General features: G+C 41.5%; 1 protein-coding gene across 2 annotated transcripts; it reads right to left on the bottom strand.

Moving 5' to 3' along the window:
* Window positions 1-1,971: 1,971 nt before the first annotated feature.
* ttc14 (tetratricopeptide repeat domain 14) lies at window positions 1,972-14,979 on the bottom strand. Of its 2 annotated transcripts, none has more exons than XM_085436633.1 (12): window positions 14,396-14,979; window positions 12,652-12,776; window positions 12,324-12,523; window positions 11,696-11,780; window positions 11,191-11,320; window positions 10,664-10,819; window positions 10,452-10,523; window positions 10,193-10,312; window positions 9,666-9,788; window positions 7,695-7,812; window positions 3,770-3,876; window positions 1,972-3,643 (listed from the first exon to the last, which is right to left on the bottom strand). In XM_085436633.1, exons 1-12 carry the CDS (start codon window positions 14,527-14,529, stop codon window positions 2,671-2,673), a joined length of 2,343 nt encoding a protein of 780 aa, XP_085292759.1. In that variant the 5' UTR covers window positions 14,530-14,979; the 3' UTR covers window positions 1,972-2,670. The 2 variants fall into 2 exon arrangements, with proteins under 2 accessions (XP_085292759.1, XP_085292758.1); XM_085436632.1 differs by having other exon boundaries at window positions 12,652-12,779.
* Window positions 14,980-24,176: the final 9,197 nt, after the last annotated feature.

A 24,176-nucleotide genomic window follows, 5' to 3' on the forward strand; every position in this document is an offset into this window, starting at 1 on the left:
AATGAAGTTGAGGTTTCACGAATGTCGATGGAAAGCTACACAGGCCTGCAGTACTGACACTTTCCCAGAACTTCAAACAGGCCCATATACAGTAGCCTCCATGCATGTAGAGGATCAATACGTTGGTGGAAAATGAATCCTCTTCCACACATATTATGGAGCCAGGAGAGGTTAGCAATGTGTCTGCAAATACAGTGGTATTTCTCTCTGTGGAAGAGAGAAGTGCAACTCACTTGAAAGAACCCCACAGCTGAATATTTTCACCAAGTTTAAAGGTTTTCTGCACCGCTGCATTTACATCATGAAAATAAGCAGAAAAAGCAAAGCAATAGTAATGTATGTATATACATACCTGGTCAATAAAGCTGATTCAGATTTTAATAAGCTCTTTGATACTCTCAATATATCAACAGTTCTAACATTACAGTGATATGGATACCCTTGACTGTGTGATTATAAAGTGGCTTTTTAAATTTATCCCCAAACACAGCCTCCCCAAGTCTGATTTGACCTCGATTTAAAATCGTTGTATTGAATTGATGAGTTCTCAATGTTTTGGGAGTCCTGTGGAAGACAAAGCCCAGTGGAACATTTTGAAAGTCATTGACTTTTTTTTTTGTGAGGATGAGACCTTTCAAGGTTTCATCTAACAGTGAGATCAGGTGATGCTTATACATTTACAGTGCTCTGAAAAAGTATTTCCCCCTACAGAATTTCTTACTTTTTTCCTTTGTTTTTCCACACTTATTTGTTGATCTGATGTTTCAGATCATGAACGTAAAATATAAGACAAAGATATCCTGAGCAAATGCAAAATTTTTCTTTCCAAATCTATTTGACCTTATGCAAAAAATTAATTCCTCCAAGACCTAATAAACTGGTTGTGCTACCACTGGCAGGAAGAAATGCAATCAAATGTTTGTGATAATTGGAAATTGTTTTAATTCAGCGACACTGGAGGGTTTTCCAGCATGAATGGGCTGTTTAATGTCACAAAGCATATCAATCATACTAAGCCAAAACATTCTTATTTTTTTTAAATTGCTGGACTTGCTGTTGTGTTTCAGATCATTATCCAGCTGCTTAACCCAAGTGAGCCTGAGGCCCAGGGCACATACTCATGGTAGGAGATTCTCCTTCAAGATTTTCTGGTAGAGAGCAGAATTGCAGCAAGTCATCCAGACCCTGAAGAAGCAAAGCAACCCCAGACCATCACACTACCACCAACGTATTTTTCGAGCCAGCTGTAACGGGACTCAGACCTTCTAAAAGGTTCAGCTTTTGTCTCATCAGTCCACAGAATGTTTTCCTATAGGTCTTGATGTCTTCTGGCAAATGTGAGATCAACCTTTGTGTTCTGTTTGTTCAGCAGTGATTTTAGTCTTCGGCTTTTGTCCAGCCTCTTTTTTATAGTTTAATCATGAACTCTGACCTTAATTGAGGCAAGTGACAACTGCATCTCTTTAGATGTTGTTCTGGGTATGCTGTTGATGTTGTAATTTTGGTAAGCTGGCCACTCCTGGAAAGATTCACTACTGTTCACCACTTGAGTAACAAAGTCTTAGCAATGGTCTGTAATCCTTTAAATGTCAGTGACTTTGATTCTTAAATGCTCTTGAATGACTTTAGATAGTGGTGTGATGTGTTGCATTTTCTGAGATTTTTTAAGCATATGTCAGAGGTTCTATTTGAGTGATTTCTTAATTCAATGGGCCTGGGTCATCTTTGTCCAATATTAAAATTTGTTTGGTGATCTGAAACATTACAGTGCAATAAATGTAGAAGGAAAAAAAACCATGAAGGGGGCAAATACTTTTCCACAACACTGCATCTAATTGATTATATCTGCACCTGATCTAATTTCTGTAACACAGTGCTCATCACTGTAGATAACATGCAGACATGTATTGGATTACAACTATAAAAAAAAAAAAGAAGAAGAAGAAGAAAAGGACTTCAACGACTTGCAGGTTTGATATTTGAAATGCTTTACTGACTCAACTGACTTTGTTTTATTACAGGAGACAATTAGTCAGAATACAGCTGGAAGTTCTGCACTAAGTATAGTCTTAAGGATTGTTTGGACAGAGGTTTAACAAGCCACAGAAAGAATGTACAACATGGCACACAGCAGTAAATATAAGGCAGTCAACTTCTTTGACAGCAAAAAGAACGTCACAGAACAGATCATCAAGCTTACAGAGCAAAGTTATGCAACAGCTTGTCAAAATGTTCACTATTCTCTAAAGGCGATGCTTCTGAAGATAATGTAATAATATGGACTGAATCTGATATTCTCATGCTTAGATATGACATGTACTGTTTGCCAGTTTAAAAATATGAATTTACTGTAGCATTATTTTAAAGTGTTAAACCTGTTTGAACCCATCAAGGTGAACATTTCAGGACATTTTGACAAACAGTTACTAGGAAATTATTATAGGACTCCAGTCTGACATAGAGAATAACAACCTTTCAAAGTAAAACGGCTCATTTTCTGCAAAAAGACAAACTTAAATAAAAATAAAAAAAAAATAGCTGGTGACATTCAATGAGCAACAGATTTGGCCATAGATCAGGAGTATTGATGCAGTCCAGAGAGTAGTTTCATGGTACTAATATTACTTTCACCTTTTTTCCGAACACCTGTATGGATATCATACCCTCTTGTTATTTTTTTGGTTTCACTCCTTTTTCCTTCTCAAACTGAGCAATCTGGTTAAAAATATCCAACAGGTTTGCAGGGAGGTCCTTTTTGGCCCCCATGCTGCACTGCTCATTTTGATTTCCAGCACTTCCTTTTTTACTGTGTCCTTGATCTGGAATGGTACCTTCTTCCATTCGACTTTCCTTCTCTCTTTTCACCTGATCTGCTCCGTGAACTTCCAGCCTGCCTCTATTCTCTTCAAAGAGGTTCCTGGATGATGAGTCATTCCTGTTCTCTGGGTGTTTGGAAGTGGAATTTCCAGAATGCTCAGGTCGGTAACTAGATTTACGACCCGAATACTCCAACTCTCCTGACGAGCAGGATAATTTCCGCTTGGAATTTTCATCTAAACTACTTCTCCTTTTGGAGTCACTGCTTCTTCTGTCTTTCTTCCTGTCACCATCCCTACTTCTATTCCTCCTTTCTCTACTCCTGCTCCTAATCTTCTCTCTATCTGGGCTTCTGCTCAGGCTGCTCTTTGTTTTCTTCGTCCTGCTCTCCTCCCTGTCCCTTCCCTTTCTTTCTCTCTGTGAGGAGTCAGACTCTTCCTCTTCTGAAGCTGCTGACAGCGAGTACAGCTTGAAACTCTTTCTATCATCTGCATCCTTCCCTTCTACCTGCTCCTCGTCCCTCAATCCAAACCCCAGGCCTCCCACCTGGTTGAGAAAAGTAGCTGAGGTATTGGAAGGTGCGGGATACCACTCCACCTCGTCATCCTCCTCTTTCTCATTCCTATCTTTCTTACCCTCGTTGCTTCTCCTGCTCTCCTTTGAGGAGATCCTGCGATGGCGCTTGCTTCCACGCTCTGATTTCCTCCTTTTCTTTTTCTTCTTTTTAGACTGCCTGCGAGAGGACGATGATGATGTGGAGGAGGAGGATGTCCTTGAAGAAGTGGAGGATGAGGAGGAGGATGATCTCTTCCGTTTTTTCTTCATCCTGAAAAATAGAAGACATGTACTGATAATATTTTTCTGCTAAAACAGACAGGGTATTATGAGGCTGTCCTTAACAGAAGTGGCTTTTCTTTTAGCTTTAAGTAAATAAATCAATCGGTCAGCTTACCTCTTCTCCTCTTTTAAGATCTTACGTAATTTTTCAGCACTGCTCTGGCCACTCTTAGTTTTGACCTGTTCCTTAGCCAGTGCTTCCTCTCGCAGGCGAATCGATTTCTTTAGTCGCCGGGTGAGGCGAGGCAAGACGAGACATGACAATGGCAGGCAGCCAAAAGTCCACAGAAACATATTCAAAGACATACACGCCATGACCCAAAACCACACAAAAATCCCGAAACAACAATCATTCATTCATTCATTTATTCAGCCATTTGCATCAGAGCAAGTATGTATGGAGAGGGAAAGAAAAAAAATCAAGAGGTTTGTAGAGCATACATAACCGTCACAAACCAAACAGATCGCAGGAAGAGAAATGTGTGATGAGTTACAGATTTACCATAGAGAATGATGTGGTATGATCCCAGAGTGGGGGTAGATTTAAATTTTTTTTTAGATTGATGGAAGGACAGAGGTGCAAGCAGAGATGTGCAAAGAAACGGTATTAGTCCCAGAATTATGTGGAGAAGGTTTCAACATTACCGTATTTGAACCCGGGACACGGAACACAAGTATCCAGGAGAAGAGGAGTCATTGTTGCCATTGTGCAGATTATTCCCCCCCCCCCACGAGGCAGGTGACAAGACCGCAGCAGTCAGAAGGTCAGAGGGCAGAGGGTCAGAGTCCAAGGGTTGCGAACACACACATACACACCAAAACAGTTCATCAGTATTACAAACCACAGTGCTCGGAGCAAAGTAGAAAAGCATTTTTTCTTTTTTAAATATAGCATTCTTTTGTTTTTTTTTAAAGAAAACATTCCTACATGAATAATATGCACTTTAGAAATGTGCTCAAACTGGTTTCAACGCCATGGACAGCAGCTCATGTCTTTCTTCAGCACCCAGGCGTACCCACACACATTTACTGTTTATTGTTATACTCTTTGCTGTCTCACTCTCTCCTTCTGTGTGCGAATGTGTGTGTGAATGGGTGGATGACTTTGTATAGTGTAAAGTAGGGCTGGGCGATATGGCCTAAAATCCATATCGCGGTATAATTTGAAGCACGTGCGATAACGATATATATCGCGATATATTCTTTTCTTCTGTATACCGTATTTTCCACACTATAAGGCACACATAAAATCCTTTAATTTTCTCAAAAATCGAGAGTGTGCCTTATGTATGACCTACTGACCTCGAACCGATTTTGGCTGCAGAAATCTGTTAAAATATGTTTTAGTACAACTTTGGTAAGCCGCACTGCTTGATGGATTGTCAAGAGCATTACGGCTACCGTAGTGAGGAGCTTTGCGGAGTAATCTGGGTCCAAAACTCCGTCCGCTTCAGGTCCCAAAGTCAAACGAACACAGAGTTAAAAACAGTCTAAACTCTTTCATCTTTAATAAAATCATCAGCGTTGCTGCTTTACCAGGTGTAACAATTAAGTTTAACATCCAGGCATCCATGAAAACAGAAGTTATTAAATTCAACGGAGTTAGAAGTTAACAGGAAGTTAGCTCGCTAGTTTCCACCTAAACATGACATACCATGTTCTGAAACTAATTCAAACGTACAGCTCTGCTACCACTTCCAACATAAATGAAGACAGAAAACTAAAGAGCAGTGGTGTTTGCAGGGTTACTGAAGTTGGACTACCTGGTATATAATGTTGTGCTACCTGATTGCTAGCGACATAGCTATGTTAGCATAACATTAGCACAGTGAAGCTGGAGGATGAACGCCAACTTTTTTTTCCCGCTCGATAAAAGTTAATGTGAGGGATTCTGGTGGTCAGGGACAAATGCAATCGCATAGCAGGATGCTATACACGGGCCAAACTTCAGTCAGAACAACTGAGATTATTCATCCACAATACGAGGTTAGTTATTAATATACTGCAACAACATGGGAATAGAACAGCTGCGAGAGAATTCAACATTAATGGATCAATGTTACGGAAGTGGAGGAAGCGCAGTTTTTGGCTTTCCCCATATTTCAAAAGTGCTTCATCTCTTTGCTATGACTGTCGCCGGGCATAATTTGCAGATGATAATGGTTGTAATGGCTGCAATGCTTTCGACCAAAACAGGCGCTATCGCGATAGAGCGGTATAGTCAAAATCTCTATCGTTGGTCAAATTTATATCGTATTTTCTATCGTATATATCGTTTATATCGCCCACCCCTAGTGTAAAGCGCTTTGGGATCCTTAGGACCAAGTAAAGCGCTATACAAATACAGGCCATTTACCATTCTTTAGTCCCCCCCCCACCCAAACAAAAAAAAACAAACAAAAGTCACACAACATGCCTCACCCTCATTTTTATCCCTAAATTTAAGGTTATTTTTACCTTTACCATCAAAGTTCATTGTCTTGCTATGCAAATTAAATGACTTGCTATGATTGTCAACAAACTGACAAGTTAGTCTTTTATAATGAGCCATTTCACTATTAAACATTTTATAAGGCAATCTATTATAAATCACCTTTATTAATGCATTTCTTACCAAAGACTTACCTTAGCCCTTTCAGTGTTGTGGCATACTACACCTTACATACAAAAGGCTTAAGTTAAAACTGCTGATAATCAAGTTAATAACTAGTAAACCTTTTTAAATTCATGTCCTATATTAAAAGTTACAGAGGTCAACACTGAACGAGTGTCAAAGGCCTGCATGTATAAAATTAACACTGTCGTGGTACAGGAGGTGTTCCTTATTTATTGAGCTGCTAAAGTTGTGCAAATGTTTAGTGTTTAATTAACAAGCCTCAGATTAACCACGAAATCCACTGCTTCATGTAAGACAATCTTATGATAATCTGTCAACAACAGTCTTTTCACAGCAGCCATTCTAACACAAGGACACAGGGGGAGTAACAATGATTAGGGGAAATACCTGCATATAACACAGCCTTCATTAATATTACTACAAACACCCGTTTTTACCAACTACTTCAAATTGACCTGTCAAGTTTCCACTAATGCTGTAATATTCACAGTTCTTTCTTCAGTCTTTGAATGTACATACATTTTCATAAAGTTGATGGGAGTGAAAAGCACAGCCCAACCAATAGAGGATTTTCCAGACTAATATTTGGGGATTTAAAAATCTAATATATTGGACAGTTTTTTGTTTTTTCAGTTACATAAAACAAACAGATTTCCCTCACATTTTTCTATGTAAAGTTATTTGTGTAAAAACAACCTCAGCAATTCTTTTGCTTCCAGTTTTCACTTCTTCTCTTCCCTTGTCAGTGCGGATATAGAGGTTTTTTCACCTATTGTTCAGGATATCATTTAATACTAGCAGCTACGTGCACTGCCACAGCAAACAGAAAGGGATGTGGCTGTCAGTGGCATTCCCAGCGTAGGACAAAGCAACCAATGCAGCAGGTATACCGAGGGCTTAAAACTGACTCTTTTTTTAACTGAATTCTACTGTGATCATGTGCGTAAACACTCCAAAAGGCCTCTTTTTGAGCAAGGAAAAATTCTTACTGCTATCAGAAATATCTGGATCTGTAGCTGCTTAGTCCCCAGTGGTCACCGGTTAGCTGCTAACTTTAGTGTGCCTGTTTTCTCGTGGTCAGTTAAACATATGTAAGCAGAGCACACATAAATACAGTTCTGGGAACTTGTCAACTAATTTTACAAGAAACTAATCTGTCCTCATACCATCCCTTTCTCTGTGTTGTCAGAGCAACAAGCAGCTGCTCATTTTTTCCACCTTTTTTATTAATTTTTCTGAAGTCACACAGAAATAACACCATTTTAAAATTAAACTTTGATGGGACCATTATTTCTGTATCTGCTTTAATAGTTAAGCCTAAAATACACACACTGCATACCTGACAACTTTTTTGAACCCCTCAGGCACGCGTGCATGTGTGTGTGTGTATGCATGTGTGTGTGTGTATGTTGTGTCCGCTCACCTGTATAGTGTCTGTGATCTTGTGCAGGGCTTCCTGTGCCTCAGGGTTTGAGCCATCTAAAGCTAGAGCTCTTCTGTACAATCCCTCAGCTGTTACTAGCTTTTCCTGTTCCTCAAGCCTGCAAGCACAAACAAACATCCTTTGAGTAAATGATAATGAGAGATGAGATGAGATGAGATGAGATAGCCTTGAGATGGTCTTTTGCCCACAACCAAGATGACAGACCTTGCCGACCATACATACAATACAAACATCACATTGGGGAGACAGGTCAGGCCAGGTAGCGAGGAAAAAAAACATTGAAATGTGCAACACAAAAGGATAATACAGGAATGCACAGGTATCAACACACCATAACACAATAAACACAGACAAGCAACATGGGAAAGAGTTCCAGTGTGTACATCTGATCTGGGACCGCTACAATCTTTCGACTGCGCCTCCAGCTGACCCGATGTCCACATCATGGGGGAGGTAAGCGTTGGAGGTGGCGTTGGATCCGGGGTAGGGAGGGTGATGCGTCAGTGAGTGCTTATCAGTATCAGTATATGTATGTGTGCATGTCAATAGTTCAGCTGAGACAGTGTCCTTCGCCCTGCCAGGCTAAGTAAACAGTCTTCCAGTCAACCCAGGTGGCCTTGTAGGGAATGGGAAGGAACAGACTCAACACAGTCGTTATCAGGGAGTTGTGGGGTAGCCGGGTTATGATGGTAATTGAGAATTTCAAGCTGTTTTTTAACACTCCGACACTGGTCTCTCAATCTCCCGTTAATAGCTGCGAGCTTCTCCGTGATGTTATTAGCCGTCGATTCTGTGGTCTTGTCACTCTTTTTGCTCACATAGCAGATTCTGAGACCTCACGAGCGCAGCCAACTGATCCGAGGTGTAATCCAGCTCCACCCAGAGATGTTGTTCTGAGTTGATTCTTTCCTGATGTAATCCAACATACATACGCTCAAAGGTGTTATTCTGAGCATTCACTGCAGTCGTAAGCGCCTCCAAGCTCTTAACCATGCTGCCTTCAGTGAGCCCTTTCTGAGAAGTCGCACCTGTCGTTCCAATCCCAGCGGGCAGCCTTGTGGAGGTTTGAACAGCCGGTTCCGCTCTCTTAATTCTCCGATAAGCCCGGGCCAAGCCAGCTCCGATCAGCAAGAACCCTGTTATCATGGTTCTGAATAGGTAGATATCTTCAGCGTCCTCGATCGACAGTCCCGCCAGGCACACGATCCTCTGCCACCCGTCCATCGTGTATCCGGCAGGGAAAGTCCCTCCAGGGCACTCGGGTTCTCCTGAGCCTCTCGTTAAAGGGTGTCAATAGCATTCAGAGACCAGTTGATCAAATCCATAATTCTCTTTTAGGTTTTAGACACAGACTGTGAGAGAGTGTTCCAGGGAAAGTAATACAAAAAAGACACGAGACTAGACAAGGACATAAGAACTAGCAGGGAAGATAAGGGAGAGGAGAAAAAGTGCGTCCGCCTCCTCCGAGAGCCAAAGAAAAATAATACATGTTATTTACATGTTTCTCCCTTTTTCACGGGAACAAAGCAGCTGAGCTGATGCTCGCTCACCTGTTTCAGAATAGCCTGTGAACCTTTTTCTAACTTCGTCCTTCTATGCAGCTTCTATTCATAAACACTAGCAGTGCACCATAATCAGGCTGTGAAATGGTTAAACAGGGAAAAAGGAGCAGGCCAGAGAAAGCTTCGTTTCCTCCTTGGGAAAAATCAAAGTTGTTCTGTCTGTAGTTACCTTGCACATTGCTCTTCATACCTGGATTTAAAATCAATAGTATTTGCATACTGACATATCAGGCCCATTGTGCACTGTAACAAGAAAAAGGTGGTGGAGCTGGCAGCTTCTCATTAACATTCTTAAACTTCTCTCTGATCTGAGTCTTTCAACTAGTAGATCACGACTGAACTGTAAGCTCTCATTTCACATCTGCCTACTAAGTGAAGCAGTACTTACTGTTTTCCTCTCTCCACTAGTGTCTGACACAGATACTTCTTGGCGTTGCGGTGATCAGGACAGTTCTCCAGAGCTCGTTCAAAATCTGTTATTGCCTTCATGATGCTGCCTTTGTTAGCATACCTGTGTACAAAGTGAAAGAAGCACAAAAAAGACGATAAGATTGATCTCATTTTCAGGACTATGCCAGGTTTCGGTAACAAGTGTCATGTGTGTTTACCAGGTACTAAGCCAAAAGCAACTTTTCATTCCAAAGAGCTACGACAATAGTACAGGACCATGTGTGGTGTCTTAATTACTGTTCCTCATTCCATTCTGGTATGGGAAATGGTATGAGGAAACTTACCAAAGTCGTTTAAAATGTCTTGATGCATCCAATAAATAAACTATTGTAAACACTGTATATATTTCTTGTAATTTAAACCAGTTAGGTGTTTACAGGGTCATGAAAGACGAGGGAATATCTCAAACAAGGACAGAATTATACAAACAACAGTTCTCATCATTTGAACTGAAAGCAGACTCACAGAGCTCCACGTGCCACCAGTGCTTCTACATTACTAATGTCTATTTCCAAGGCTTTGTTGTATTCATTCATGGCTTCCACATGGCGACCATGTTTGAAGTGGTCCACCCCTGCACGGACACTTGAAAAACACACAAGCAAATACAAGTCAGGTTTGTATTATTGTGAAGTCTAAGCCAGGGGGAATAAGTGGTCCAAAAACAAAATGATGCAACATCCCATCCATTTTCTGTGGTCAAAGTTGATAGCTAATACATTACCACTTTAAGGCCCAGGATGCAGACTGTTTCTTCCTGATTGCAGAAGCAAAATCCTCTGCTTGGAAAAGTTTACTGTGGAGAAAAGAACCACAGACACCACACTATTTAACAGCCTTGCTAGATGTCCAAACTTCCATTATTGCATGAATCTTCTTGCAAATTTGTATGAAATTAGGGGAATTACTGTGTAATCGCACCAACTAAATGTTTACCTCTGCAGTCCTCGCATCATTGACGGTGGGTGGGTATCACTAATTCCCACCTTTTCCAGCAAGTAGTCCACTACAGAGGGGTTGTGGTATCCATGGCAACCTGTCAGTATACGCTCATATGTCTCACTGGAGTCAGTGGCTGCCTGAACACTACGACTAAGGAGAGAGCAGTCACTGCAACCACACGTTAATGCATTAATACATATTTATATCAGATTAAGCTTTTATATAAAAACTCAGGCTACATATCAGCCCGCTCATTTGTGTAAAAAAATACATCATATTCTTGAAAAAAAGCATGAATATAAAAAAGAAAAATTTAATCCCCAAACTTTACATTTTACATGAGCAGTGACTGCGAATACAGATGGTCTGCTGCAGCTACAATCAACTGAAGCTTGATATGAAACACTAGTTCAAATGCTTGTGTGACATTTCTTAATGCAATGCTATGCAACAGTATTCACTCGAACTAGCTAAGCAGGTTTGTTTTTCTTCTTTCAGCAATCTGTGTTGTGTTTCTTTACCTGTAATGAACAGGCAGCTCCTCCTTGGTAATGACACCAAGTTTGATGTGCTCCAAGCTCGGAGAAAGACAGGCCTGATGGAGCGACACTGTGATTTTCTCCTGGTAGCGATCAATATCTTTCACTCCAGCTACAGAATAAGAAAAGATCAGACCATCATTCTTTACATATCCCATTACAGTACTGCGAAGCAGCACTATGGAGTTCAAAAAGCAGCAAGCATTTCTATGATTATAACTGCACTGCAAACCTGAAAATTAAAATAGGATAAAAGACTAAAACTTTAAGATATAGGTTGTGTTGAGACACAAAAAAGCCTCAAATGGAAAAAGATACTATCATAGGCCAATTTTCCGTGGAATGAAGGTATTAGCTAGATTAATATACTTTATGCAGGTTTTGTCTGTCTGATAAATCTATTGTTATAAAATGTTTTAAAGGCTCCTGAAAAGAACTGCAGTATATGATTCTGGACCTCAGTGTTCTGGTTGTGTTAGACACAAACCTCTGATGAAGTCCCCAATCTGGTAGTACGCCAGGGGATCATCATGGCTGCCAGTGGAGGGAATTTCTCTGACATGACACAGAGCCTGAAGGGTGAAGAAAGATGTGCCTTTATGAAACAATAGTAAAATGCAAGGTGGATGGCCGATTTAGTTCAGGTGGACAGAACAGCAAATTTAATTACACAACATTTGCACCATTTACAGTCTGACAACAGAAACTCTCCAAGCAGCTTTCTGTTGAGGAATTTTTTCACTTGTAATACCTCAGTTGAGGTGGCTTGATGACAAATATGCAGGTGGTTTTTTTTTACAACAGACATGAAGATGAAAAGCAGAACTCTTTTGGAACTGCCACTCCTGTACGTCCCGTAAAGCACAAGACTAAATAACGATTACAGCACAGATATCATCACATGGACTCATAACATGAATTTTAAGCATGACTGCATTCTTATGTAAACTCCACGCAAAGAAAGAACTGGCAGTCACTCGGGTATTCCCAGAGCTACACAGCCGGTTTTTCATCAACAACTAGCCAACAGTCCCAAATTTTCAGCTTCTACAGTGATGATTTATGACATAACTCAATGACATTCAAAAGGAACTGAACTGAACTTGTTGACCTACCGACAACTCTAAGTCCTCAATGTCTCTTTTCAGACCTCCTGCTGTGCAAAACAGAGTGAGAAAGAAGCCGTATTCTCTAATGTTGTTGATCCTCCCCACCACAATGTCTCCTCTTTCCAAATCCCGGTAAATCATGGATCGCCTCTCCTCATACGACACCTCCATGAATACCTCCATCGGTGGCATGACTGCATAGGGCTCTGAAAGAGTGAAGACAGATCTGATGCAGTGTGTCACAAAATACAGACACTTTTCTCAACATCAGATAGGGCCTATGTGCAAGTCATACTCATCTTCATTTACACGCACAAGAATGAACAACACACACCTACAGCCTCCTCCTCCTCGTGCTCCTCTCCTCGAAGACCAGCGGTTCTCCATACTGGACTGAACAGGATGTCAGCCTTCCTGGCAATGAACTGCTCCACAAGTGGGTTGCTCTGCTCTTCACACCTACTGCACAGAACAACAACAAAAGAAAGATCAGTAAGATCAGCTGGACTGAATTCACCTATGACAAACTAATTCTTGTATAATGGTGCAAAGGAAAATGAAGTAATGCAACAGAAAAAGGTTGAATTAATACACACTCCTGCTCTTTGTTCACAGACCTTCATTGAGAGTTATTGTATTACACTACTGATTTTTATTCTACAATGACAGCTGCAGTAGCTAGTCAAAAACCGATGCGTACTTTTTGCACCTCTTTTCATACAATGGTATTTTAGTTTAACTACACCATTCACAAATGATTGGGGGGAAAAACATGTGTGGAAACAACATATGCTTACGTGGACAAAAGTAGTGCGCCACTGACACATTACACCTACAGGTGTTGCTCGGCCATGGAAACCCATGCCATGAAGCTCATGGTGTGCCTTTCATGTACTGATGTTAATGTCAGAGACTTGGAACCCTGCAGTAATCAGGTCAGCAGAGTGTTGGGGATTTTTTTTTTTTTGACACAGTGTGCCTCAGCAATTGATGAGCAGCTGATCACAGAATACTCAGGAGCAGTGTGGGGCTCACAGCTCATCCAGTAAAGTCCCTGTGCCCCCTAAGCTGAATTATACTGATATACTTCAACTATAAGTTTTAGTAAGTCATACAATTTGTTATTAACAAACTTCCACAAAGTTCCACATCGCTGGTAAGTGTTACTGCACTGCATGCCCAGTTTAATTAATGGTTTCACATGAATTTAGTTCTTCTGCATCAATCACTGCACCCAGCACAACTGCAAACAGAGTGGAGGGGCTGCTGCAGGTCAGACTTTCTTGATTTGAAATGTAAAAGAGGTCATTCATCACTTTGTGCAGCTACATTTATAGCACGTATTTTTGCAATTTTATATCTGTGGCTGCATTTCTTTATTAGTGTACATTGCATGTATAGTTCTAAATATTGATAGTGTGTTTTTTATTGCAATTGCAAAGTGACTTGACTCGATGGCTGCCTGTCCAAGTTTGTTGCCTGTCTAGTTCATATGGTCTGCTTCCTACCTAACCTGGGAGTGAAGACATTTTATAAACTGATTTGCTGCAGGAGTGGCATGGTCTTGCAGTACCCCACATGTGTTCAGTGAGCTCCCTATAATGACTCATTCTTTCACAAATGTCTGTAAAGTCAGACTGCATGTCTAGGTGCTTGATTTTAGACATCTCTGGCAATGGAACTGAAAATACCTAAATTCAAAAGCTGTTAGGTGTGGTGAAGTCCTTTTCTGCATATTTCTTGTGCAATTTAATTATAAGTCATTTTAAATCCAGAGAATTTTCGAGCAAAAGTTGCAAATTCCTCATTAGCGTCACCATTTCTAGGCAGATGTCAGCTTATGAACTGAAAATCTGCTGGACGAGCAATAGGAGATTTAAACAGTAAAATTATACTGGCGATAAGACTGTGATATTCACTCATCTTTGTTTTCAGAGCGTTTAATTCACAACCTATATGCAATATCATCTTTGTCTAACACTTTAAGAGAAAATAATGATGCGCTAGCATTTTGTCTGTACTTATGACTTTTGGCATTCTGCAGCAGCCTGCCGTGGTACTCATAAACTCAGACATACCTCTCATACGTGGCTTTGCAGAGGTCAGACACCACCGCTTGGAAGTCTGGATTTTCCGTTTGTTCACATTTCAGCGTATTGAACAGGGATTGTCCATGATACGTCAGACATTGCCTCAACAAGTCTCTGTCCATTCTCTGCTTTTACGGGACTGAACTCACATTATTGTACGAGTCAAAAAATACCGAAGCGGCCGAGCACTCTTTTAGCGATGCCCATGCCAGCACAATTTAGAGCTTACCTTGAGGTTGAGACAGTACTGCAATTTTTTCCAAGATTAAAAAACGCTTAATTATTTGCAAAAAAGACTGAGAAGTCCACTTTAATGTATGTAAGTTAGATAACAACCAATCTCTGTTGTTTAGCTAGCTAGCAAACCCACCAGCAAAAAGCCGCACTAACACTGTTTCCGCAGTTTGTTTGTCTTCATAAAAAGCCCCAATATTGCGGCACTGCACATACACGGACTAGGTGTTCATGCAACACAAGGAAAATTGTTGTTTTAGCTATTCAAAGTTTAGCTAATGCTGAAAAAAATTCACTAGTAAGCCAGGAGTCATGGACAAATGAGCATGCGCCGTGTGTGTCACACTGAAACAGTCGGGAGAAACAAGAACCACATGGGAACGATGGCGATAACTGCTATTTAGTTCGTGTTTATATTTACCGCTTAACGCAAATTTTATTTTGCCCCTATTTGTAATAGTCTTTGAACATTCAGCTTTCTTTTTTATGGATATTTTGATTTCTTATGCAGAATAATTCATTTGACCCCTGATTTAATGTGAGCCTTGTGTACTTCAAGCAAGAAAAGGTTGATTTTATTGCCCAATCCATTTTTTTTTTAATTTCACTAACTTCTAAAGAGTTTGGTGTATACAGGGTTTTCAAAATAAATAAAGTAACTATACCCAGCATGGAAAAATTTCTGTGTTCCCCAATGACATATATAGGAACAGAGGTGTCTTAGCTGTGAATTGCTGAACAGAATGTTGGAGAATAAGAGGACCCCTGAGGAATGAAAGACTTTCAGAAATCCCTGTCTGTGAGCACAGTTCCCCATGTCTGTGAATGTATGTTAAATGTCTACCATGTGCAAAACAATAGAACAGGTTAACATTATCCAGAAATGCTGTTGCATTCTATGCATTCTCTGTTGCATTCAAAGGTCATTTAAAATGGACTAATGTAAAATTGAAAACTGACCTGTACTCAGTGACTGGTAAACTGATCCTGGATCCAGTAAAACAGCCACAGACCATCACACTCTCTCCTCTATGTTTGACAGTTGATGCCACACATTGTAGAATCATCCTTTCGCCTGCTTGGCGGAGTACAGAGATCCAGCGCGATGAACCAAAAATTTCAAATTTTGATTCATCAATAATAATACCTTTTTCCAGCCTTCAGTAGTCCAGTGGCGGTGTTTCATGGCCATTGTCTTATTGTGACATCTTAGCAATGGCTTTTTTGCTGCAACTCGCCCTATCAAACCTGCAGCTCAAAGTCTTCACTCTCTTCACAGTTGAAACTGAGACTTGCTTACTACAACCACTATTAAGCTGTGCCTGAAGCTGTTGTCCTGTGAGCAGCCTATCATGCAAGCTGTTACCTCTCAGAAAATTGTCCTCGAATCAGTTGCGGCTTTGGGTCTTCCAGACCTCTTCCTGTCAGAGTTTTCCCCAGTTTCGGAGTGCCTTTTGATGGTGAAGGAAACTGTAGTCACTGACACCCTGAGTTTCTTTGAAATTTCTCTGTAGGAAAGACCTACATTTTTAAGTGTCATGATAGTCTGTCTCTCTTCCATTATTAACTGCCCTTTTCCCACCATTTTTGTAGCGACACACTACTTTGTGCAGTACAGTACTATTCAACCTTCATTGCTGCATAAAACCTTGAAATTGTTAGCCCATTTTGTTTTACCTGTAAAAGGTCTTTTTGTATAATTTTAAAATGTACATTATTTTTCAGTTTTGGGTAACCTAACATTTTTTTAATCTCTGGCAGTTAACTACTTAACCTTGTACCATTTCAAGCTATTCATTGGACTTGGATTACTTAAATTGCAATAAATAACTGGAAAGATTAGGGTGTTCTAAAACTTTTGACCAGTATATATTGTGGCGGACCACCAGGTGACTCCACTCACAGATTTGGGCGCTTTTTGGATGTGGAGTTCTGGTGAATCCAGTAATAAAGTTGGAGTGAGACACTGAGACCTCTCCTGTCGTCTTTACGTGCCTCCACATTGGAAAAGCATACCAGCTCTCATTTTCACACCTTAGTCAGGACATTGAATGGGCATAATGCTTTCCCTAGCCCCTTACAATAACATTAACCATCAGAAATTATTGCCTAACCTTCATACTTACCTTAAACCTATATAACCTTGTAACCCTAAAACAGCCACACACACACACACACACACACACACACACACACACACACACACACACACACACACACACACAGTAAAAATTATTCTGAGGAGGAAGTCCAACACATAATGAAAAACCTGTTTGCCTACCTCATGAAGTTTTAGTTACTACATGCAATGTAAGTCACTTTATGTACACGAGCTATTTATATTTCTTAAAAGGAAAAAAAACCGTCAGCTAAGTGTATTAAAAAATGTGCAGTGGACAACAAGAACAATTCTAATCTACAGTTAACAATTTATATTTGTTGTTTTGTGTTATTAATTGTCTCTTTATTAAAATCAAATGAAATGCTTTGCTTATGACTCATAAACACTAAGTGATGTACTCCTACAGAGTGCTTCCATTCATAGCCTACAATGAGAATGAGAATTTTACTTAATAAGATCACGAAGACACTACAAATCAGACACTACCAGATACGACAAACTAAGTTAAACTTGTAGAGATTGTAGTGACATTAACTGTTGAAACTGGACTGTCACCCTGTGATGCTGCAAGGCCTATAGTGTAAGTGTGTGATAATATTAATAAATAATTAAAAAGTAAAAATGAATTTGTCCTACATTACACAGATATGTATTTTCCCGTGCACATACCTATTTTTTTCAGTTTCTATGAACGTTGTCTCTGTCACAAATCCTTAAACATTCCTTTGAATAGTGGAGGGAGGAGCATTTCATGATCTAAGTACAATGCACAATCAGACATAAAAACAGTCTGTGCTGAGAGCAGTGAGAAGTAACTACAACCATCATGGAAAGAAAAATTATTTGCTGGATAATACTGCTTGGACATTTTCATGCAGCACAGAGTAAGTAGTTATTACAAGTCATATCTGTATCATTGTTTGTGGGATAGTAAGAACTAAATTATATTTATTTTAAAGTAAATAAATGTTCTAGGATAACTGCATGCTTTCAGTGCATCCTCAAAAAATAATTAATAGGACTGAGATGGCGATTACAAGCAGTGGATCTGAAGCAAAAGGTATTGTTTGGAGGCTGGTTGTTCAGGAGTGGCAGAAGCGGTGGGATTCAGGGAGTAAGGGCAGGCAATTGTATCATCTTAAGAAGGAGGTGGCAGAGAGTAGGTTGTATAGGGGTAGTAGGAGAGATGAGGTGGTCATTACCAGGCTTAGACTGGGACATTGTGCATTAAATAAAACACTACAGATGATAGGAGAACATGAGACGGGGCTTTGTGGAGTGTGCCAGGAGGAGGAGGAGGAGACAGTAGAGCATGTAATACTGCGGTGCAAGGGTTATGATGTGGAGAGGTCAGTTCTGCAGAATAGATTGAAGGAGCGGGGTGTTGGGGTCTTTAATCTGAAGAGTGTGTTGGAGGGTAGTAGGGCACAGGTGAGGGAACTGGTGGGGTTTCTGAAGGCTATAGGTGTTTATGAAAGAGTGTAGGGTTTTTTTTATTTTTTATTTATTTTTTATTTTTTGTTGTTGTTTTGTTTTGTTTTTGATACAGCTTGTAAACTCACTGTCTGACCCATACTGTCACGGTCCTGGGTCAGTGACCCAGTGTTTTGAGTTTCTCGTGCCTCTGAGTTTTCTGTATTATGTTCTTAGTTCTCGTTGTTGTCCTAGCTTGTTCTTTAGTGTAGTGTCTTAGTTTGGTGTTCTTGTATTCTGTTTAGTTCTCTGAGTATTTGGTAGCTGCCCTCTGTGTTTCTTAGTTGCTGTCTCCCCTAGTCTAGTTTGCATCTTTGCTAATTCCTGTTTTACTTTGAATTTCTGTGTCTCATGTGAGTGTATCCTACTTTGCTCCCTTGTCTCGTCAGTTCTGATTTCTCCCAGCTGTGCTCTCCTTCTGTGTCTCATTCCCCTCGTTACTTCCCATTGTATTTAAACCCTGTGTTTCTCTGAGTCAGTGTCGCGTCGTCCCTCATGCTGTGTGTGATTCTCCCCGTGTCTTCTGGTATGTGTTATAATTAGCGTTTCCCAGTGTAGTTTTGTATTGCTTGTGTTCTATTTTCCAGCAATAAAGCTGTGCTTTTGAGTTCAAGTTCTGTCCCCGTGAGTTTGCGTTTGGGTCCAATCCCTGCCTGCCACACAGAGTTTCATGACACATACTCCGGAACGGTAGGAGGCGGTAATGCTCCTTTACGTTGGTTGCCAACCGCCGTTAAACACAAAGAAGAAGAAGAAGAAGAAGAAGAGACAAAGGAGCGACGCACGAAAGGCGAGCAGGAGAAAAAGAAAGGCGTGCAAGCCCGCACATGTGTTAGAGGAACTGCTGCCTGACTGTGGGGTGCCACAAGCCGTTCGGTGATCCAGTCCTAACGGCAGGAACAGCAACAGTGGGTGGCGATGGCCGCAATTCACAGCAGGGCAGGGGTGCCCCTCTGCCTGCATCTGGCGGTGCTACGAGGGAGGCCGTGTTCAGGTGTGGAGTGAGGCGGGACTATGCGGTGACGCGCTGTCAGGACGAGACAGGTCTGCGACAGGAGCCCCCTCCTTGGTCTTCTGGCCGGTGTGGTTTCCATCCCGGAAGAGAAATTCCTCTCCTGTTTCAGATAAGGAAAATTTGCCCACGTGTGGCTGGACTGTGGGACTATGGGACTGTGGGGGGGATTTTAGCATATGGGAGACATTTGTTTAGCTTTGTTTTAATAGTGTATAGCCATTTCTACCGGCAGGGTTTTTAGCGTATTGAGAACACTCATATGGGGGATTTTAACTTGTATTTGTGATTCTGGCTGTGGTTGTTTTTTATGGAAATAAATGGTGTGTGTTCAAAGCCAGCTTAGTTTCTTTGCCCTGAGCGCTGACCCACTCACTCCCCTTCCTTCTGTATGTGAACGGACTTGGAGGTGAAGATTTAGGTCCACCAGTCTTAGCGGCTACATAAACAATAAATATAAGAAGAGTAAGAAAATTAGAACACACATGTATCAACACTACAATGAGCGGATGGAGGGAGGTTTGGAGTCTTCTCTCACCCCCGTTCTCTGCGACCTGCTGGAGCGGGGGGGCTAGGAGGAGGAGTTGGCCGTCCGACTGTGGTCTGGAGTGTGGGGCCTCCCTGCTGCTGCGGAGTCGGGGCGGTCTGCCTCCCCCCACCGCAGGGAAAAGGGTAACACCACCTGGGTCTGGGTGCAGTTCCCCCCTCCAGGGGCAAGGGTACCTAGACCCGGTTTGTAGAGTACACTTGGGGAGTGTGATCGTGTGTACAGCGTCTCTTTATGTCTGTCTCCACGTTGGTTGAGTGTGGAGTAAGTGCATATGAGAGCATGAGGGTGGGAATGGATGTTTGTATCTGTGTGTGCCTGTATGTCTGTGTCTATATGTCAGGTTGGGTGTCAGGCGCCACCTCTCTGGGGACATCTCAGGCCCTCCAAGGTTTGGAGGCCTATCTCCCCCTACCACCACTCCCCCTGCCAGTGGCGGACTCCCTCAGACATCGGTGCGTTGGTGGTTCTTTGTGTCCGGGGATGGGCGTCCAGGTACACACCGGCTCACTCCTTGGCGGCCGCTTATCGGGGCCTGGAGCCTGGGGCTCGCTCGGGCCACTTCGGAGGTGGGGTGCCCCCGGCCTCTCGGCCTGGGGCTCGGTCACTCAGGCACGGTTGGCTGCCGGCGGAGCTCACGGGCGCGTCACTGCAACTCCCCCTGGCTTCTGCTCCGCGGCTGCTGAGTGAGCCCTCATCTGGGACTCTCCTCAGCTCTTTCTGGGACAGTGGCACGGCTGCCCCTCTGTTGGTCTTCCTTGGTCTCTTGTGTTCTGGGGGCCTCTGGATGTCTGGAGTTTTAATCACCTCCATACCTGCTTCATGCCCTGGAGGACGGGGCTGTGGCCCCCCCACACCCTCTAGCAGATCATTACATGAAGGAACCTTTTAAAAAAAAAACAAAAAAAAAACAAGCGCGTCCATGCTCACAGGTGTACACATGGGTGATCACACCCACAAACTACACCCTTTTTGGCTCCTACCTCAAAGCACACTGTGTTCTGTTGATCTTATGTGCTGCACAATAATGTTTAATATTTAGTATTTACTGTCATATTCCCATATATCATTGTGATGTTGTTTATTCTATTACTCTTGTTCTCTTCTGCTTGTTTTATTTTATTTTTCTCAGCAGGTGATCCAGGTGATTGATATATGCATTTTTTTTTCTCTGCCCGTTCTGTTGGTTTTTGTTTTTTGCCCTTCTCCCCCGTCCCTCTTCTCAGCTGTTTCTCTTTCCCTCTTTCTTTCTCCCCTTCTTTTCCCCAGTCCAGTCTGTAAGTGAAAATAAAATAAACAATAAAAGGTGAATCAAATGGACCATTGCGGCAAGGCTGGGATGGTCAATTTGGTAAAGTAAATCCGTTGGGAATCTTTCTTTGCCTTTAGACAACAATTCTGATGGCAAAAGAGCCAAACGGGACAGGCAAAAAAAAAAAAAAAAAAAAGTAAGAAAATAAATATACACTTTAGGATTAGGGGTAAGGGGATCAATAAAAATTTAAAATGTATAATTTACAGTTTGTTGATTTAAAGTCTCACACACAACCTGTCGACAGAGGAGGGGGGCAGGCTGCTTCCAAATAGAGCACATTTCATTCATAATGTTGTAAATCCAAGCCCATTATGTATTCATGATTTGTTCCTAGGTTGTGCGAAGTCCCAGAAATAAACAAAGCGAATCTGTAAGCTAAGTGTAGGTCTATTAGGTAATGTTGTGGTGAACCCATGTTAGGGGATGGGTGTTCAGGAGTGCAAAATTAAAAACAATGGAAGATGAACAAGAAACGTTCAAAGCCATCAGGTGCTCAGTTTAGAAAAAAGAGAAAAGAAGAGGAGGACAAACGAGCATAAGATACCGGAAAGCAGATGTGTCATTGGATAATGGCCGGTCATGTATCCTGAAACAATCAGAATCATATTTAGAACACTTTATTAATCCCCAAGGAAATTATGTGGGTTACAGTTGGTCCAAGAAAAAAATTTAAAAGTAGTAACAGACTAAACTCCAAACAATACATTGTTACAGATTTTACACATTTAAGAAATAGCATTAATATATACAGATCACTCAATTATAAATATCAAGAATTAACAGAGGTGAAATAAATATAAAGAAAATTGACAAGAATATTACAAAGTAGAGAAGAGCGTGTGTAAAAAGGGTGTAAGTATTGCAGTGTTTACAGTAAATGGCCTGTATTTGTATAGCACTTTATTAGTCCCTAAGGACCCCAAAGCGCTTTACACATTCAGTCATCCACCCATTCACATACACATTCACACACTGGTGATGGCAAGCTACAGTGTAGCCACAGCCACCCTGGGGCGCACTGACAGAGGCGAGGCTGCCAGACACTGGCGCCACCGTGCCCTCTGACCACCACCAGTAGGCAACGGGTGAAGTGTCTTGCCCAAGGACACAACGACCGGGACTGTCGAACCGGCAACCTTCCAATTACAGTGTATTAGATGGAGGAATTGTACAAGGAGAGGGCCACGGGCAGGAATGATTTCCTCCTGTGTCGTTCCGTGGTGCTTTTTGGTAATCTCAGTCTCTTACTGAACGTACTCCTGTGACTGACCAGCATGTCAAGGAGTGGGTGGGAGGTATTATCCATGATTGTCCTTATCTTGGAGAACATCTGCCTCTCAGACACCACCCTAAAAGAGGCCAGCTCCATCCCCACAACATTACTGGCCTTGTGGATCAGTTTATTTAGTCTGTTGGCATCTGTGACCCTCAACGTGCTGCCCCAACATGTAAGAGCATGGAGGATAGCACTGGCCACAACAGAGATACAACAAGTTAACATTAGTAGGAATATATAAAATGTCCATTTACGTTTGTTAACTACTTGGCTATGATAGGAAACAGACACTGATGTAGCTTACTGTTAGGTTTTGTATTGTTGATTGTCATTTATGCTTAGAAATATTTAACCATATATTCTTAGAGGTGTATAATCAATTGTGTAGTGATAGGTTGTGTGATCTTTAACAGGCTGCAAAGGCTTGGTGTGTATTCCACACTAGAATGCACACCTACATCCTGGGAGCATGGGAAGAGGTCGTACCGTGTCTTATTGTTTTATGGTAGGATTAACGTAGTTGCGTCTGTTCTAGTCTAAGTGCTCTTTGTTTAGATGAACTGCAGGACTTCCTCACCGTGTTATCTAGGGTGAACCATCTAGGGTGAGGGGGAGGCTACCCTCTTCCTGACCAAGGATGTTTGACCCTTTGATCAGCAGTCCACACACACACACACACACACACACACACACACACACACACACACACACACGGTACTCTTTGTGTGTATGTAGACGTCATATGTTAATGAACTTATGCATATTCATGTAACCTCAATAAAAGAACAGTGGTACGGGAGAACGGACGAGAGCAACTGGGGTCAGGCGAGGGAACGTCCGGTTCTCTCCCGTGCACGAGAAACATGAAGAACTTTGCCTACTTGTGTCTTGCTTTGCAGTGTAATTATATTGCCTTCAACGTTCCAGCGGATGGGTTCAAGCTAAAAACCTATCACTTACTAAATCTTTTGGACTGTGTACGGCACAATATTAATTAGTCATCGTCAGTTGTTGATTTGTCCTATTCTCATTGTATAATGAATTATGATGGCTGTTTGTTAGCCATTTGCATACTATGCATACTCTCTCTCTCTTTCTTCATTTAGAGAAGAAAGAGAGTATATACATACACATATATATATATATATATATATATATATATATATATATATATATATGTGTGTGTGTGTGTGTGTGTGTGTGTGTGTGTGTGTGTGTGTGTGTGTGTGTGTGTATATACATATGTGTGTGTATATACATATGTGTATATATGTTCCACTGCTTTAATCTACTATAATACGCACAGCGCAACATGAAAACTGTAGGAAAAATGAGAGTGATGAAGTAAAAGTTTATGGTAGGGCTGGGAAGTCAAACCAATTTATGGCGCTCTTCAAAACTATTTAAAACATAAGAATGAACTTTTGCATCAACAGTCATGATGACAGCAACCACCGTAATGACACCAACAACAACTGCAGATGGACATCCAACATCCACAACAACACCTCCAACTACGACAACAGAACTACCAACCACTACAACAGCACCTCCGACCACCACAACCACACCACAAACCACTACAACAACACAAACCACCATTACACCAACAACCGCTACAACAGCACCTCCGACCACAACAACAACACCACCAACCACAACAACGACAACCACCATTACAACAACAGCAACCTCCGCTACAACAGCACCTCCAACCACCACTACAACAACACCACCAACCACTACAACACCACCACCAATTACTACAACAGCTCCTTCGACCACAACAA

Source organism: Copadichromis virginalis, linkage group LG17, assembly GCF_057382275.1.
Source record: "Copadichromis virginalis isolate Kocher_CV1m ecotype Utaka linkage group LG17, C_Virginalis_male_GT1.1, whole genome shotgun sequence".
In the NCBI taxonomy this organism is placed as follows: Eukaryota; Metazoa; Chordata; class Actinopteri; order Cichliformes; family Cichlidae; genus Copadichromis; species Copadichromis virginalis.